This window comes from Coffea arabica, chromosome 11c, assembly GCF_036785885.1.
Source record: "Coffea arabica cultivar ET-39 chromosome 11c, Coffea Arabica ET-39 HiFi, whole genome shotgun sequence".
Lineage (NCBI taxonomy): Eukaryota > Viridiplantae > Streptophyta > Magnoliopsida > Gentianales > Rubiaceae > Coffea > Coffea arabica.
Window position 1 is genome coordinate 36,493,374 of NC_092330.1, and position 17,074 is coordinate 36,510,447.

Genomic DNA, 17,074 nt, shown 5'->3' on the forward strand with positions numbered 1-17,074 from the left:
ACTGTCTATACAAAGCCCAGATAAAACCTCAACTTAAAATCAGAATGCTGCTCAGACAAGGCCCATCTGAACTGACGATATCACAGGCCTTAGAACAGAAAACATGCCAACCCAATTTTTGCATCATTAGTGCTAGGCATGGCCATGGTTCCATTTGGAACCGGGAACCGGACCGGAACCGGACCGTTTGGAACCGGACCAGAACCGGAACCAGAACCGTGGAACCAGAACCGTAGTAGAACCTTGGATAAAGGTTCCGGTTCTGGTTCTCTAAAAAATAGAACCAGAACCAGAACCGCCGGTTCCAGAACCGTTAAAAAAATTAAAAATAATTAATATAAAAAATAATAAAAGTAGAGACATCATGATGATCATCATGATCCACCACAACCTTTTGACCAAGCTCTCAACGGATCCAAGAGGAAAAATTTGCAAAGAAGGGCTTGGAAGAAAAAGCTTGTATTCGAAGAGAAAAAGGGAGCTTCTTCAATTTTTGCTCTCGGGGGCTCCTGACTTGCACAGAGGTCCTCGGGCTCTCAACGGAAGAAAGAAACAACCATACGGAATCGGAACCGGAACCGGAACCATAAGGAATCGAAATCAGAACTATGCGGTTCTGGTTCTACCTCTTTGAAGAACCAGAACCAGAACCACCTTATATGGTGCGGTTCTGGTTCTACCTCTTTGAAGAACCAGAACCGGCGGTTCTGGAACCGTGGCCATGCCTAATTAGTGCATGATAACAATTAACAACTAACCAAACTAGAACTTTACAATTGTTTCCCCAAAACAAAGAGTTCCCAAATGTTAAAATGGACAATATTTCTATATTTTAGAAGGCAGTTATCATGTATTGGTAATTTTGATTCTCCACACCGTGCACGTATTCAAGTTTATTTGTTTTCATTTGATTTTATAAAAGATTTAGAGCAAAATAATAAAAACATCTAAGATTCAAATGATTTTTTCCTTGTCTCAAGAGTGCGTGGAAATGATTGGAAACTTCCAATCAAAAAAATAATGCATTTGCAGAAAAATCTCATTGGTATTATCTGGTCATGCAACTTTTTGGTGAATGAATTTAAGCACTGAGGAACGGTGCGGAGAAAGCACTTCCGTGAAAATGTGAAAAATTTGTAGCATCTCACAAGGTATTATATAATAGACGTGCAGCAATAACGTAAATTATTTTTTGTGCATACTAGCACATAGTTTAGGATACAAAACCCAACCTGCCAAGACATTGTGAATTTGGCACAAAGATCATGGAGTTTTTTCTTTGAAGAAGATACAAAAATATATTGGAATTGACTAGAGCTTTATTTACAATGAGCAAAAGGAATACAAGGACACTCTATCATGTCCTTTCCTAGAAATCTATGGTATTTTTTTAGTATGGTATTTTTTTAGGCACAAAGGAGAAATAGTACAAAAGTTACACGTATGGTACATTTTGTACGCATGGTTGAAAGGTGAAACTATAACACAAAAGTTTTACGTTTCATAATAGATAGATATTTACAAAATCTATATACCTTATTCAACAGTAACTTCTACTTTCCTATACGTTAAAAACTAGACAAACTTGTGATACATCATACAACATCTGTTGATTAATTCTTCAATCCCCAGGCTTAGATACCTACATAGCAGTTCAAGTATCACACCAAATCCTCAATCTCTCATCGCACATATCTCAACTTCAAGACAAAATTTCTGATAGCTCTTCGTGTATAGCTGCATGTAAAACTCCATGCATTGCTCCTTCTACTTCAGCCTCCCCAAAACTACGTTCTTTCTCAGAAATTGTAACTGTCGTCTTCCCAAAATCATACGAGAGTTTCAGTTTCCCTAATTTACCATCAGCATCATTCCTGTTCGCATAATATTCCAAGTTTTCCTGTGGAAATCCATAGTCAAAAAGTTTTTTCAGTGACAAGTTCACTTCCCCTACATATTTATCAGGCAACAATGACTGAGTTAGACAAATCCACAAAAGAATGCTTAAACTCACCTTCTATTTAAGTTGATCTATACGAGTAGTTTTGTTTATTATACTACGACTAGTGGTGATATATTAATAGCGAAAAGGACCTCTGCACAGAAAATATTAGAGGAAATTGGAAATTGAGTTCTAAATGGAGGAGTTTTCCCTCTATACTACTCAGCAAACAAGAAATATCTCTAACTCAATGATTATGATGCCCAAAAAGCTAATCATATTTTGTCAGGTAATGTTGGAATGGAACACAATTCTGTTTAAATTGAAGATGAATTAAAAATATTCTTTTGGAATAATATTGCAGCATTCTTTGTGAGTTGATGTATGTAAAATAAAAAGTTGGTTGCAAAAATTAAAAAAAGAGATTGAAAAATGAGCATGAGCTTAGGTTAAGTTAATTATTTTTTAGAGATAATTTCAGAAACCTCCCTTGAGGTTTCTAACTATTTCACTGGCTACCTTTTAAGTTTCAAAAATGATACTAACCTCTCTTGAGGTTTATTACCTTGCAACATGTAGGTCCAATAAGCTTTAAAAAATGATATTAGGAGAGAGAAAATAACATGATTTCATTGTTACCCTTCATATATTGTATTAATATATGTTGGTATTAATTAACTAATAATGTCGTAGATGAGAATCATGTTATCTTTCTAGTTTAATATCACTTTTTAATTATTGATTGAATCTTGACGTTACGAGATAATTAATTTCGAGGGAGGTTAGTGTAATTTTTTGAAACTTGAAGGGAGGTCAGTGAAATAGTCAAAAATCTCAAGGGAGGTTTCTTTAATTATCCCTATTTTTTAAATGGCACACCGCATTTGAGATTTTTTGACCTAGATATATGTGTGTATATATGTATGTATGTATACAATAGAAACTTCAGAGTTCAGTTCTATATTACCCCAGACTGGGGCAGTTCCAGAAAATGTTTCCCTTGTTAACTTAATTATTGCTATGTGGACTATGAATATGGTATAAATACTATACATAAAAGAAGAGGAGGGAGTGGATGTTAACTATTTATGTCATTTTTTATGGTTCCTAATTTACCCTTCAAATAAATGACAAAATGGTATTACTTTCTGTCTAAAATACACTCAACTCAAAAAAAAAAAAAAAAACACACGCCTCCATTATTCAATCCTAATGAAATTTGACTTAAGGCAAAAACAGCCAACAACTTCCTATTAAAAAAAAAATTACTTTCATTCATATGTCTAAAGAAAGCCTCCAGCAACTAAGTTAATGATGAAATCCATTGGATTGATCACTAACACAGCACTTTCATTACTTGAGTGACCAATTCAGTAGTTCATTGGTATGGAATATTTTTGCCCAAAAAATATATATAAATTGTTGGCATATTACAGAATAGTTTTGTACCTCCTGGTGTTTGAGTCACACCAAAACAAAAAGAGAAATGAGAGCAAGGAAGAGAGCGAGAAGGCAAAGCAAGGAGAAGGCAAAGCAAGGAGGCTTGTCTACCCACGTGTCCCCAAGCTGCCCAAACAACACGCGACCAACAAATACCCCCAGAGTTCTTGAAAATTACGGAGTAACCGGCGATGTCGCATCAGTCCAGCATTTGAGAAAGGGACAGTGCTACAGTGCCTATAGTTATGGTAACGATATTAGGGAAATCTGTTATTATAGGTTTCTATTACCTTTAGTGACAAATCAAATCTTTTAGCGACTTTTTAAATATTATATTAAAATAATTAATATTAACTTTAGTAAGTTTTTAATTAAAACTAGTAAGTATATGCCTGAGAGATAAGTTTTAGTCAGAAACAGAAATTTACACCTTGAGTAATTTAATTTACTTATTATTTGACAAAATTTACTTATGTTTAAATTAAACTTACTAATACTAAAAGTAAAAAATGTACATATTTAAGTAAAAAAAACGGTTTTGGGTTCCTGAAAACGGTTTTGGGTATCATCTTTCTCTTTAAAGTCATCTACCTTCTTCTTATTCAGTTCTCAGTTCCAATGATACGATTGAATTCCCAGGCAAAGGTTTCCACTTTGGTCAACACTTTCTCTTTGTTATAATTGAATAAATCTTCTCACTTCAAAATTTTCATCTTTAGTTCACACTTTCCCTCTATCCTTTCTCATCGTTCGGTTGGGTTTGAGTGCTGCCATATACAGACACAACAAAAGGGTTAGCGACGGTGGTAGCCAGCCAAAGAGCATATGAAAAATAGCAGTGACGAGGTTAGATCATCATGTTCTCTTGAAATCGTTTGATTATATTGCTGTAATTTATTTATATTTCATTTGTTTTGTTTGTCAAGATTTTTTTGGGAAATCAAGGCTGAGAATTTGAAGATTTTATTGCAATTTTGGGGCCGAAAATGTCCGTTGAAATATCTAGGAAATGGTTATAGTTTTGATTGTCTACGGGTAAAATATGCTTAATAGCCATGTGAAACATCTAGGAAAGGACTTGAGACCAGGCGTTTAAGTTAAATGTGATTAATTTGTGAATGCATATAAGATGTTTGGTGAAATGTCAAAGAGAAATTTGTATGTTGTGATTGCTACTCTGTGCGGGTGAGAATTACTAATATATTAGTAACTCAACATGAGCTTTATAACTTGAATTCTTCAGGCAAGAGAGATTTCTCCCGTTTTGGAATTCTAAGTTGATACGCTTGATGGAGCAGATGTTATTGAACTGAACTGATCTAGAATCATTGTTACGAATCTGTTGTTTCTATGGAAATTTATTATTAGCCTCTTGAATTTTTTACTCCATGTTAACGTCTGCAATGCCACGGAAATTTGGCCATCTATGGAAATTTATTATCAGCCTCTTGAATTTTTTACTCCATTGTAACGTTTGCAATGCCACGGAAATTTGGCCATTATTACTCTTGTAAATCTGTGTTGCAGAAGCAATTCTTATTACCATCCTCTGATACATGTAGATTTTGTAGAATCACATCTTCCCTCTTCTTCAGTCAGGAAAGGAGAGAAAATTCATAGAACAGTTTCCAAATGTAAGCAGTTAAGATTTCAGAAATAAGAGGGATCACTAAAAGAGAGATGATATTTCAAATACTAAACAACCTAATAATATCAAGGAGCAGGACATAAAGATCAATGTATATTCATATCTGGTTTGAGCAAAGCCTGGACAGAGCAAGTTGTAGCATCCTGTTGATCGAAAATTATTCATTTGTTCATTGTTGGATGGAAGACAGACCGATAAATACATGATGTCATATTTTAGCTGCATTCTGAGGACTCGAGAGAAAGTGATTAATTTAATTTTAAACTATCAACAAATGTGGGATGCTTACAGTCCAATAAATGAAAAAACTTGTTCTTTTATCTCCATATAATTCTGAAAAAAAACTTGTTGTCGTCCAATTAAGACACACAGAGAAATTAATAGAATGATTAAGTGATCATTTTATATTTGCTATTTTGAAGAAAATAAAAAAAAGGCGTGTGTAATAGGTGCCCTAATAAAAGTGGTTTTATGTGATAGTTTCTTTAAAAATTAAATTAAAATTAAACATGGACAATGTTGAAATAAAAGAGTCCAAATAAATATGAACGTACGTATTCATACGATAGTTTTGGTGTAAATTAAGTTCACTAACGGATGTTCATTGAGTGCCTATCGTTATAAGTTTGCACTACTTGAAAGAGCTGTAATCATGTGAACAACTATTCTTCGTTAAAAACTTACATGCCACCCTGCTTCAATGACGTTTAAATCTGAATCGCAAGAGCCTCCTGTAATCCAAAGCTGAGATGAGCTAAATTCATTGGGTTTCTGTCAACTTGGGGCTCCCATATATTCATGATTGCCTTCGCTCCATAACACTTTTCTTCTCGAACTACTGCAGCTACAGACTAAAAAATCCCACACGAGACAGAAAAGTTTAGGGAAAAATAGAAAAAAGAGAAAACGAGCGGAAGAACAAAAACATTGTTTCAAATTGGCCCTCAAACATTAAGCATGTTTCTCATCGACAAAGGTGTTGGCTTATTTCCAGCAGTTAAATCTTCAGTACGGATAATGCATTTGTATAGGCATTAATGTGGGCATGCAATCCTTCATTAATCCAAAGTCATGTACAAAACACTAGCTTGTTAGGAGACGAAAAGTATTCAGGTACATTTTTGCTTCTTCACGCCTAAGTTTTATGTTATTTATTTGCTATGATTATGTGTTGTTGTGGCCTTTTTTTAATACAAATTTTGTGATGGTTTTGTAGTGAATGAACCAGATTTCAGCCAAGACCATTAAGGAATTTTATTCTTGAGAGAGTACAAATGTTTTTGCACGTCTTTGCTCAAAGCTTTTAGGATGATTTAAGTTTCTTTGAAGGTAGTTTAATGCGTTTTGATTGTAGCAGATCTGAACATAATCTCCTTAGTTTGCAATTTCTGGTGTTTACTTGTTTTAATGTGAATAATTTCAGCTTGCTTGGAAAAAAGTTTGGTGATCAAATTTCAGATATTGTTAGCATCCAAGTGCTCTTGGGTTTGTAAACCAGAAATTTCAATCCAAACTGAAGCTTTTGATAGTGATATCAGAGCCCTTGATGCTGGTGATCAAATTCTCAAATCAAGTTACTAGCCTTTTGATTGCTTCAGATTTCTGAAGCCAAAGTCTTTGTGCTCTAAATTCAGTTCTTGGCCATGTAATCTTGTCATGCTTAGATAGCTATATCTAGTGTCCTGCCAGCTTAATTTTGATGCGTAAGTATCAATTATTAAAAGCTAGTAAATGATACCTATATCTCAGGTTGCTATTTTTGTTAGTGGTTAAATATTCAAACTACATGCATGAACCTGGACAAGCAATAGAGACATAAGCCGATGTAAGCATCAAATGATTGATTTTCCTTATGATGATATGCTCTGATTCTCTGCCGGCTGTTGCTTCTTTCAGATTAATCTAGTTGCTGCAAGTGTGGTTCATTATAATTAGGCTGGAATTCCGATATTTAAGGCCTTAGGTGGAAGAACACGCTGCATGGAAACTTTAAATCCAGCATTGCATTTCAATGTAAGGAGGTGAAATCCTATTTTCTAGTGACTTGTTGGCCAATTTGAATTAGATGGACCTTTGTTGAATTAGGCAACGAATCCAGTATGTAAACTTTCTTTTTAACAAAGTCAACTAGTGTGCAATACTAATGTTGATTATCTTCATTTATTGGCACAAATATCTGCAAGAACGTATAGTTTAGGAAGCCAATTACTTAATAAAAATTAGTTTAAAACCCAAGAAAAATGCATAAATTTTAAACATTATTTAATGAACCTTCTCACACATCTCAATGTTTCCTTCATATCTATCGGCATCAAAATATATTGAAGTAGTTGTAAGGTCAGGTTCCGCATTTTGTAATTTGCACTGCAAAATTTTACCGAAATTATAAAATTTTCAAAAACATATGAAGTCCGGATATCAATAGTCTATTCAAATGTAAATATTCAACCTAAATAACAAAATAAATGATAGCTAAACAAACGAAATATGAGTTCAATTGATTGTGTTTAAAATGCATATTCTGTTAATGGTTAGTATATATGAAATTGTATTTTCCATTTGTAGAAAAATAATATGCATTTTATATCTACTAACGAATAAATTACCGATGTTTTGAACAAATGAAACCTAAACTCATGGTGTGATATGCATATAGTTGCCCACATTTATAGTTATGCCATCATCCTTTCTTCCCATTTGCTTTCTTCCCATTTTCTTTGGGATAAAACACTTTTACAGTGTTTTAATTTATTTTAGACTTGGTTTGGGATTATTTATTTAAATTTTTATTACTTGCTTATGTAATCAAAATTGTGCAAAATTAATTTTATCAGAAATTACAGTGGTAAATTAATAAATTAAAATTAAGTTTCGGGTCATTCGAGTTGACTCGTCAACCCACCAATATGAAATTTTTGGATTCGGGTTAGATATCTAGACCCATTTCGGGTTGGCAGGTCAAGTTCGGATCAGCGGGTTTTCTATTATACCCGATCTCAACCCGACACACCAATACGATTTAGACCCGATTGCCACCCCTAACTATATTGGTAAAAAAATAATATATTTTACAAATTATTCCAATTTATTTAGAAAATGTTACTAATTTCATTACAAATTATGAAATGTAATCATGGTTTACTAATTTTTTACTAAACATAGATACTGCATACAAAAGGAAAAGATATTTGACTTTGTTTTACTTTGATTAGAAAAACTTGTGGTGGTAATATCGAAATAGTGACCTTGGTGCAAATTTCAAATCAACAACCAACGTACACTTAATTACGGTAATTTTTTAGTTGATTAGTCTAATATATGCCATAAAGTAGTAAGATTTGATCATTTATAAATTGACAATTTTAGCAGTTTATAGACCATTCACCTATAAAAATTATGATTATTATAAAATGACATTTTATAATAATTTACATACTATTTGCCAATTAAAAGTAAGTTTCATAAAAAATGTGCATGTAAATCCATATTGTGAATGATACAAAATATATTTGAAACTCACGAAACTTAATATATGGGTAAATTTACTATAATTTTAAAAGATTACACTACATTAGATACGATCACTTTACCTGTTATACTTGTGACCTAGAAAATAAATTTATTAAAACACATAACATTTATAAATGATACATACATTTATTAAAATGCTTAAAACGCAAAACATTTATGAATGAAACATACAATCATTATTATACATTTATGTTACCAACAACTACTAACTTTAATATTAAGTTTCAACCATTAATAAAAAAATCTTAGCACTAGTTTAAATAAACTTCCTAATACTTGTTTCATATAAGTTTCTTTAAGTAATATAGTAAATTTATGCCATAAACTAGTAAGTTTTGATGATTAACCAATCAACAAGATTTACTATTAATCCATAAAAACTTACTATTACTTGAACTAAACTTACTCCCCACAAAACTAAGTTTCAAATGTAGAGTAGTAATTTAATTTTTAAAAAAAGTAACTTTCATTTTTATTTCGATTTACTTTTTGAAACATAAATAGGATAACACTTATATGACCATTTTCGATTTATTTTTTATTTACTTTTAGCGGCCATTTGATCTTGTGATAGGCCTATCCACCTAAATAGGATAACACTTAAAAATAAGAAAGTAAGTTTTCCATCTAAAATAGTAAGTTAACAGTAATAAATTAGTAACTTTTATACTTCAAAATGTAAATTGGAATAGATTAGTAACTTTTATATTTTTATATCCCAAACTTACTTTTTATAGTGTAAGTTTAATTCAAGTAATAGTAAGTTTTAATACATAAATAGCAATTCTTACTGATAACATGGTAAAATTGATTAATAATCAAAACTTACTGATTTATGAGACACATGTACTATTTTACTTTAAAACATATTTCAAACTAGTGCTAGGGAATTTATTTGAAATAACGATAAGATGTTTTATTAATGATTAATTTTTAGTACCTTAGTTAGTAAGTACTCATAATATACCTGTATAATACAAGATTATAGTTATCATTTAAAAAAATTTATTTACATATTTTAAAATACTATGGAAAAAAGTTTGACTTTTCACATAATCTCGTAAAATATGTAATAAAATTTTGTCGTATTATAAGTTTTTAATTATTTTCAATTTTTGAAAAGTTTGAAAATTTGGATAATAATAACAACAAATCTTCTTAGTTATATATAGAATATTACTTGTTTATGTATCGAAATTTTTATAAATTAACACCTATGAATATAATAAGATGATAAAGTTTTAATAAATTTACATCTGAGACACAAGAAATAATAAGAGTAAAAGCCTAAACAAAATGAGAAATAATATAATAACAAAAATGATAAAATTAGTATAACAATTAATATAAGAAAATTAAATTAAATTTAGAAGGTAAATTAAATAACGATGTCAAGGTTAGAGGTCATGGTAAATGTTACAAATTTTAGGAGAAATTATGTATTGTAAAAATGGTTTAATAATTTTCTATTAAGCATAACTACTGCATACAAGAGGAAAAGATATTTGATTTTATTTTGCTTTGATTAGAAGAACTTATACTAGTAATAAAGGAAATTTCAATTCAACAATCAACGTGCACATGATTACAGTAATTTTTTAGTCATTTAGACTAATATGTGCCATAAAGTAGTCAGATTTGTGAATTCATAATTTTAACAGTTTACATAAAATTCATCTATTAAAAATTATGATTATTATAAAATGCCCTTTTATAATAATTTACTTACCATTTGCCAATAACAAAAGAGTTTGATAGAATACATATGGATACAAATACATAATGTTAATGATACAAAGTATGTTTGAAAGTCACAGAACTTAACATATGGGTAATTTTACTATAATTTTCAAAGATTATGCTATGTTAATACAACTTTAATTTTTATACTTGTGACCCAGAAAATAAATTTATTAAGATTTTACCATTTTATTAAATTCATAGGCATTAATATATGAAAATTGCGTTCCATTTTATTATATTCATCGGTGTCCATATATGGAAATTGTGATGTATAGATAAGTGCAATTCTATATATAATTCGAAAGATTTTTTTTTACTGTCATCCAAACTTTTTAACCTTTCACAAATTCAAAAATAATTCAAAATTTATAATATGACAAATTATTCTTACATATTTTATAAGGTCATATGCAAAAAAAAAAAAAAAAAGTTTTCATAGTTTATTTAAAATGCTTAAAACATATAACATTTATAAATGATACGTACAATTGTGTATCATACATTTACATTACGAGTAATTACTAACTATAATACTAAGTTTCAATTATTAATAAAAAATCTTAGCAATATTTCAAATAAACTTCCTAATACTTGTTCCATATAAGTTTCTTTAAGTAAAATAGTAAATTTATGCCATAAACTAGTAAGTTTTGATGATTAACCAAATTTACTATTCTATCAACAATATTTACTATTAGTCTATAAAAACTTACTATTATTTGAACTAAACTTACTCTCCAAAAAGTAAGTTTTAGATATAGAGTAGTTATTTACTTTAAAAAAAAAGTAAGTTCCATATTTCTTCAAATTTACTTTTTGAGACATAAAAGTTACAAATTTCTTGAGTTAACTTACTATTTTTAATGTAAAACTTACTAACCATATTTTTAGGTACTATTTTATTTAGATGACCAGTATAACAGGTAATCAAATGGTCACTAAAAGTGGTTTTACCTGTTATATCAGGTAAAAACAGTTTCGTTACCATAACGCTCGTTACCAAACAACACGCGACCAACAAATACCCCCAGAGTTCTTGAAAATTACGGAGTAACCGGCGATGTCGCATCAGTCCAGCATTTGAGAAAGAGGAGCAGAATACAAATGAGTCAAAGTCATCTGAGAAAAAGAAGCAGAATACAAATGATCCAAAGTCTGAGCAGGAACGAAGCAGAGCAAAAGGAAACAACAAAAGCAACTAAAATTTTAAATGGATACAAGCCAACGTCCACTACCATGATGAACATATTTCCTGCAGCCAGCTCAACAGTGACCGAACGCACCATATACAATATAGCGCCATGCAGTCACCAACAACAGCACCCGCCAACATGCACCCCATTCGATAGTTACTGGCACCACCGTAACCAAAGGCCCCTCAAATTGATGAAAATGACTGCCATAACCGGACCACTTGTTACTTCATGAAACCTGGCTAAATCTGACTGGATAGCCAAGGACCACTTGCTTGTAATAGTTTATGGAGGTTTTCTGCGGAATATAAATTGCAAAATATCCATTTTCATAGCATTAATCATCAAGTTGGCATTCTTCATTGCTCCTGAACAGTTAAGACTTTAGTCCGTGGCGGCTGCAAGAAAATGGACCCCGAATTGTATGCAAGTGCACAGTCAGGTAATTGGGCTGTAATGAAAAGATTTTCAGACTACTTCTACTCCCAACATACTCCAGTAAAAGACACAGTCCTTCACGTATTAGCCCAGTCTTGTGACTCTGCAAATGTAGTCCAACTTATCCTTGACCGACATGGCCGTTTGCTTATGAAATTGAACAAAAGGGGCGAGACTGCACTTCATTTGGCAGCAATAAATGGGCATTCAGGCGTCGTTCGAGCACTAATTGACTATGCAAAATCGGGAGCAGGATATTGGTTCCCCCCATGTTTTGACAGATGCAAGTGGATGCTGAGGATGGCTAGTAAGGCTGGAAACACAGCTTTACACGAGGCAGTTAGGAACAACTTCTATGACATCGCCAAATTGTTAGTTCAAGAAGATCCTGAGTTTCGTTATCCCCACAATTATGCTGTGGAGACACCTCTGTATCTGGCAGTATGGTTCTAATTTTGGAGTCTTGCAAGACACCATCTTATCTTGGCCCCGGACACAAAACTGCCTTGCATGCTGCCTCAATTTGGAATTTGTCAGGTGACTTCATGGATAAGCATTTTTGATAATAACATTATCTACACAACCAAAAAAAAAAAGGGAAAAACCTGAGCTCCTGTTCCTTTTTTTTTTTTTCTTATTTTCATATTTTGATACAGGTGAATTAATTTTTTTACCTTGTACGAAATTTCGACTTTGATGGCTGTGACGGCCCCACTTCCCCCTAGGCGTACCAAAGGGTTCGGCGGGTCGCCTGCCCAACTCTCGCCAGGACTCACTCGTTCACTTCAATCCTCAATTAAAATCGAAATAAATAACGGGAATAAATATAACGACGATCCAAACTTAACGCAAAACTTATGTACATTACTATTCTAAAAGGGAGTACAAACATCGAATACACGAAGATTCTCAGTTCACCACACATCCAGCCCGTGCCAAGCACTAGGGCGAGAACCATTACAAAATCAAAAAAACTAGTCTAGGCTAGTCTAAACCGAGCTCCCGTCCTTACTCGCCTTCCCCTGTTAAGGAAAACAACTAAAGGGGTGAGTTAAAAACTCAGTGATATTCTATATACAAAAACAAGTAATTGGACAAGGACATTAATCATGTAATAACAAATAATCCAGAAAACATGTCCCATATAAAGCAATGATAATACACTCATTAAAAGGATACAGGCTCACAAGGAGCTATTTGTTCGTTCTTTCGTTCCCTTGACATTTCCCCTTATTCCTCCAGTGATTTGAAAATTTCCTTTTTGAGAAGTAAAACCCTCGTGCCTGCGTTCGTTCATTCATCTCTTTCCGGACGTTGGCCGGACTCCACCCATCCGGACGTGGCCGGACTACAAGGTAATACTCGAATATACCAAATTCACCCAGGTCACCATATCGCCCGACAGAGTCCGCTTCTGGCTCGAATCGATCGGTAACAAGGGCAAGGGCCCCGTTCAGCCAAAAAGGCTTACATTCATGCGCAACTAGTATTTTAACATTTAATCAACGAAAATTTCATATTTATTTAGGTCAAGTGCGATAAAGTACACACTCGCCTAGCAAAAGTTCATTTTAGAAATCATAGAAAACAATTAACATTTAATCAAATGTTCACAAATAACCACATAGTCACAACAATCCACATAGTCATAGAAACAAAAGGTATATAGAACACTCACCTATTTTAGCAAAATAATGTCCAAAGTATCCTTCCGGATAACACTCTCAATCGCCAAGAAACCCTAATAATAGCCAAGAGAAAATATTACAGTTAAACCCCTCCAAAGTTTAAGTAAACTAAAGAAAATCCAAATAACTACTAGTACAAAGTATAAGTATAATCTTCTAGTCCTCGAGCGTAAATTTCGGCAGCATGCCCTTTGTGTTTACCTAATTTTCCAGCCATTTTGGCTTCCTTCTTCTACTCAATCCAGTCCAAAGTCATACATATCATAGATTCAAGTAAATAGCCGTTCCATAGGCTCATAACAACATAAGAACAAAAATCAAGTGATAACAAGTGCGGAAATGAAGTTACAAAAGACAGATTTGACGTGTGGTTACGGAAAGAACACATCCGAGGCTACGCTTATCGGATTGAGGTGAAAATTGTACCAATTCGAAGCTAAAACAAAGGCCTACAATTTTCATGAAGAGCACTTAGTCAAATTTTCAGGGTAACCTAATCAAATTCCCAGTTCATATAACCTGGTTCCAACTATTCGGTTAATCAACCGTACTGCATTCAAATGACCATATCTCAGTCTACCGAGGTCCATTTGAGACGTTCTTGGTAGCGTTGAAAAGCTAAGACAGGGTACTAAAACTTTCATGTTTTGTAAAAAGGCTAAATCAGTACGAATCCTAGTGAATAAATATGATAAACTGGATAAACTGACCAAACGGACTATTGGGAAAAACCTTAAAATAGTGAGGGTATTTTGGTCTTTTCACAGGCTACGTTGCTCCGATTGAGCTGAAATTTTATAAGCACCTATAAAATACTATTCTCTACAACTTTCATGTTTTTTGCCAAACCCAATTCGGTCTCTAACATGGGGTACTAAAATCAGGCAGAAGTGAAACATGAAATTCCAGAAATCTGGAAATTTCGGTTTTCAATTGAACTTTCTTCAATTCCTTGTTCCAATCACTACCAAAGCCCTTGTATAATCTTATTTTCAACATATAGTAACCATATAGCAAGTTTGGGCAGAAATTTATCAAATCCTAACTCACTTATATCATCCAAAAATCATCACAACAACTTGTATAACTTGTAATCTAACCCAAAACATGAACTATTTAACATCTTCAACAAGAGTAAAATGATCAAAGCCATAGATCAGATTTTATACCTCAAAAACAAAGCTTGAAAGAGTGATCCTCCACTATTTCTTGAAGTTTTTGGTTCCCTTAGCTTCCCAAGCTTCCAAACTTACAATCAATCGGTTTAGAATTTCATTTCCTCACTTGGTTAGTGCAAATCAAGAAGAAAAAAAATGGTTTCTCTTGCTCTCCATTTTCTCTCTCAAAAATTTCATCCATAAGCAAGAAAAAATGAAGAAGAAAGAGCTTAGTTTGTCTTATAAGAAGGTAGGAGAGATAAGGTTTAATTCTAACCACAAGTTTGGTCAACACTTGGCTCAACCTCAACCACACAATTTTCTCTTTCTTTCCTTGCATTTTGGGCCACATATGTTGGTCAAGAGATAATCATGAGGGGGAAGATATTTTGGTCAATTAGTAATAAGCTTGTATGGCAAGAAAGTAGTGGTCAAGTGGTGGTTAAATCGGTAGTACACGGTACACGTCGGTTCGCGCCGTTTTTCATTAAAACACACGTACTAGGGTTTTTACTTCCTATTCACTAACCTTATATCATTGCTCCTAATTACATATTATTTCTCAATTAAAAGTCACTCTTAATCACCAGATTTGATCCTTGCTCCGTACCGAAAAATCATCCGGCGAAAAATCGCGAAAACCCTAATTTGCTCCAATCTTGAAAATGAAAAGTGAAAACCTTTACTTTCATGTTCATTTGCACTTATTGTGGTGTGATTGGGTGGTAGGGCTTTAATAAATGAATAATTTCTAAATAAAAAGGCATTTTTGAGAAAAATATAAGAAATTTGAGAGTCCTCACACTCTCTTCCCCTTAAAAGAATTTCGACCTCGAAATTCATACCTTCCGTCGCCTCGGAGGACCCCAGAACTTGTTGCTGATCTACGGCATACACCTGTGCTGATCCTTTTGTTCGGTTTCCTCTTTCATTAGTTTGTTTCGGTTTGGTTCCTTCCACTTGTTGAGTACTACCCTCTCGTGGCTGTTTCTTCGGGCAATTGCTAAGTTGATGATTGCTATCTCCACAAATCAAACATTTTCTCCCTTTCTGCCAGCAATCATTCTCAGTGTGATTTGCCTTTCCACAGTATCCACAAGCCAATCGAGGAGCTACTGTTGGATCTTCTCGAGAAATGTCCTTTGATCCGATCTGACTTCCTTTCGTAAACCTTTCATCAAATGCTCTTACTGTCCAAGGTAGGCGGGGTGAATGGTTCACTTTTTGCACTTTGGAGAGTATTATCTTTTCTCCGAATTCCTCATGTGTGCTGCTGGATGTATCTCTTTTCCGCGTTTGAAAGACTTTTACTTGGGCTTTCATATCCTCAATTCTTTGGGCCTTCTCAAGAGCCTCTGTAAACGTATTAACTTGAACTGCCGCTAATGCCTCCTGGATTTTCAAATTTAGTTCTTGTACAAATCGTCTTATTCTCCGTCGCTCTGTAACCACCAATTTGGAAGCGAATTTAGATAGTCTAGTAAATTTGGTCTCATATTCGGCCACACTTAGGGTTCCCTGACGCAAGCCAAAAATTCGTTCTCTCTCCTTTCTTGGACTAAAGGTGGGAGATACTTTTCGTTAAATTCCCTTACGAAGTTCGCCCATGTCCATACCGTCTGTTCTCTTTCCCACTTGGCCTTAATTATATTCCACCACGCGCGGGCTGGTCCTTCGAATTGAAATACAGCAAAATTTACTTGTCTTTGCTTTTTGTAATTCAAAGCCACGAAGATATTAATCATTGCCTCCAACCACTGCTCAGCTATATCCAAATCAGGCCCTCATTGAAATTTCGGAGGTAGAAACTTTTGGAATCTCTCAAGAGCCTTATCCTCTCCGATCTCAGGATTTCGGGGTTGATTCACTGGCATTTGACCCTGTTGATCTACCAGTCGTGCCAGGATATTTGTCATTTGTTGCATCGCCGTTGCCATTTGATCTCCAGCCTCAACCCTCGGTCCCTGTTCTTGCTCGGCCATTGTTTCTCTTTCTTCTCTCGGTTCTTGAGCTTGCCTAACTCCACGACCATGACTAGCTCCACGTCCACGACTACGTCTCCCGTCCATATATATGTTTTCCCTCTCTCTTTTCTTTTCTTTTCCCCAAAAAGGTAATTTAGTAAATAAACACAGTAAATTGACTACAGTAACAAATTCTAGCATTCCAAATACACCAATAAACATATACGCATGTAACATGCCATATCAAGAAGACGGATAAGCAAATACACAAATACATATCAAGTTGGACAGATAACCATGCACACACAGGTATACTAACGTCATGTAGTA

The 17,074-nt window shown here is 33.6% G+C and overlaps 1 protein-coding gene and 1 long non-coding RNA gene across 3 annotated transcripts; both read left to right on the top strand.

Moving 5' to 3' along the window:
• The first annotated feature begins 3,949 nt into the window (after nt 1-3,949).
• LOC140016928 (uncharacterized) lies at nt 3,950-6,730 on the top strand. 2 transcript variants are annotated; one of them, XR_011823218.1, is made up of 3 exons: nt 3,950-6,143; nt 6,247-6,359; nt 6,454-6,730. It is a non-coding gene; the product is annotated as an uncharacterized lncRNA (long non-coding RNA). The 2 variants fall into 2 exon arrangements; XR_011823219.1 differs by having other exon boundaries at nt 3,950-4,228.
• A 5,175-nt stretch (nt 6,731-11,905) lies between these two features.
• Nucleotides 11,906-12,388, top strand: LOC140016571 (uncharacterized). Its single transcript, XM_072070126.1, has one exon. The coding sequence runs from the start codon at nt 11,906-11,908 to the stop codon at nt 12,386-12,388; it is 483 nt and encodes a 160-aa protein (XP_071926227.1).
• The last annotated feature ends 4,686 nt before the right edge of the window (nt 12,389-17,074 follow it).

Excerpts from the sequence above, each read along its gene's own strand:
- LOC140016571 (XM_072070126.1), top strand. The coding sequence starts at position 11,906 with ATGGACCCCGAATTGTATGCAAGTGCACAGTCAGGTAATTGGGCTGTA.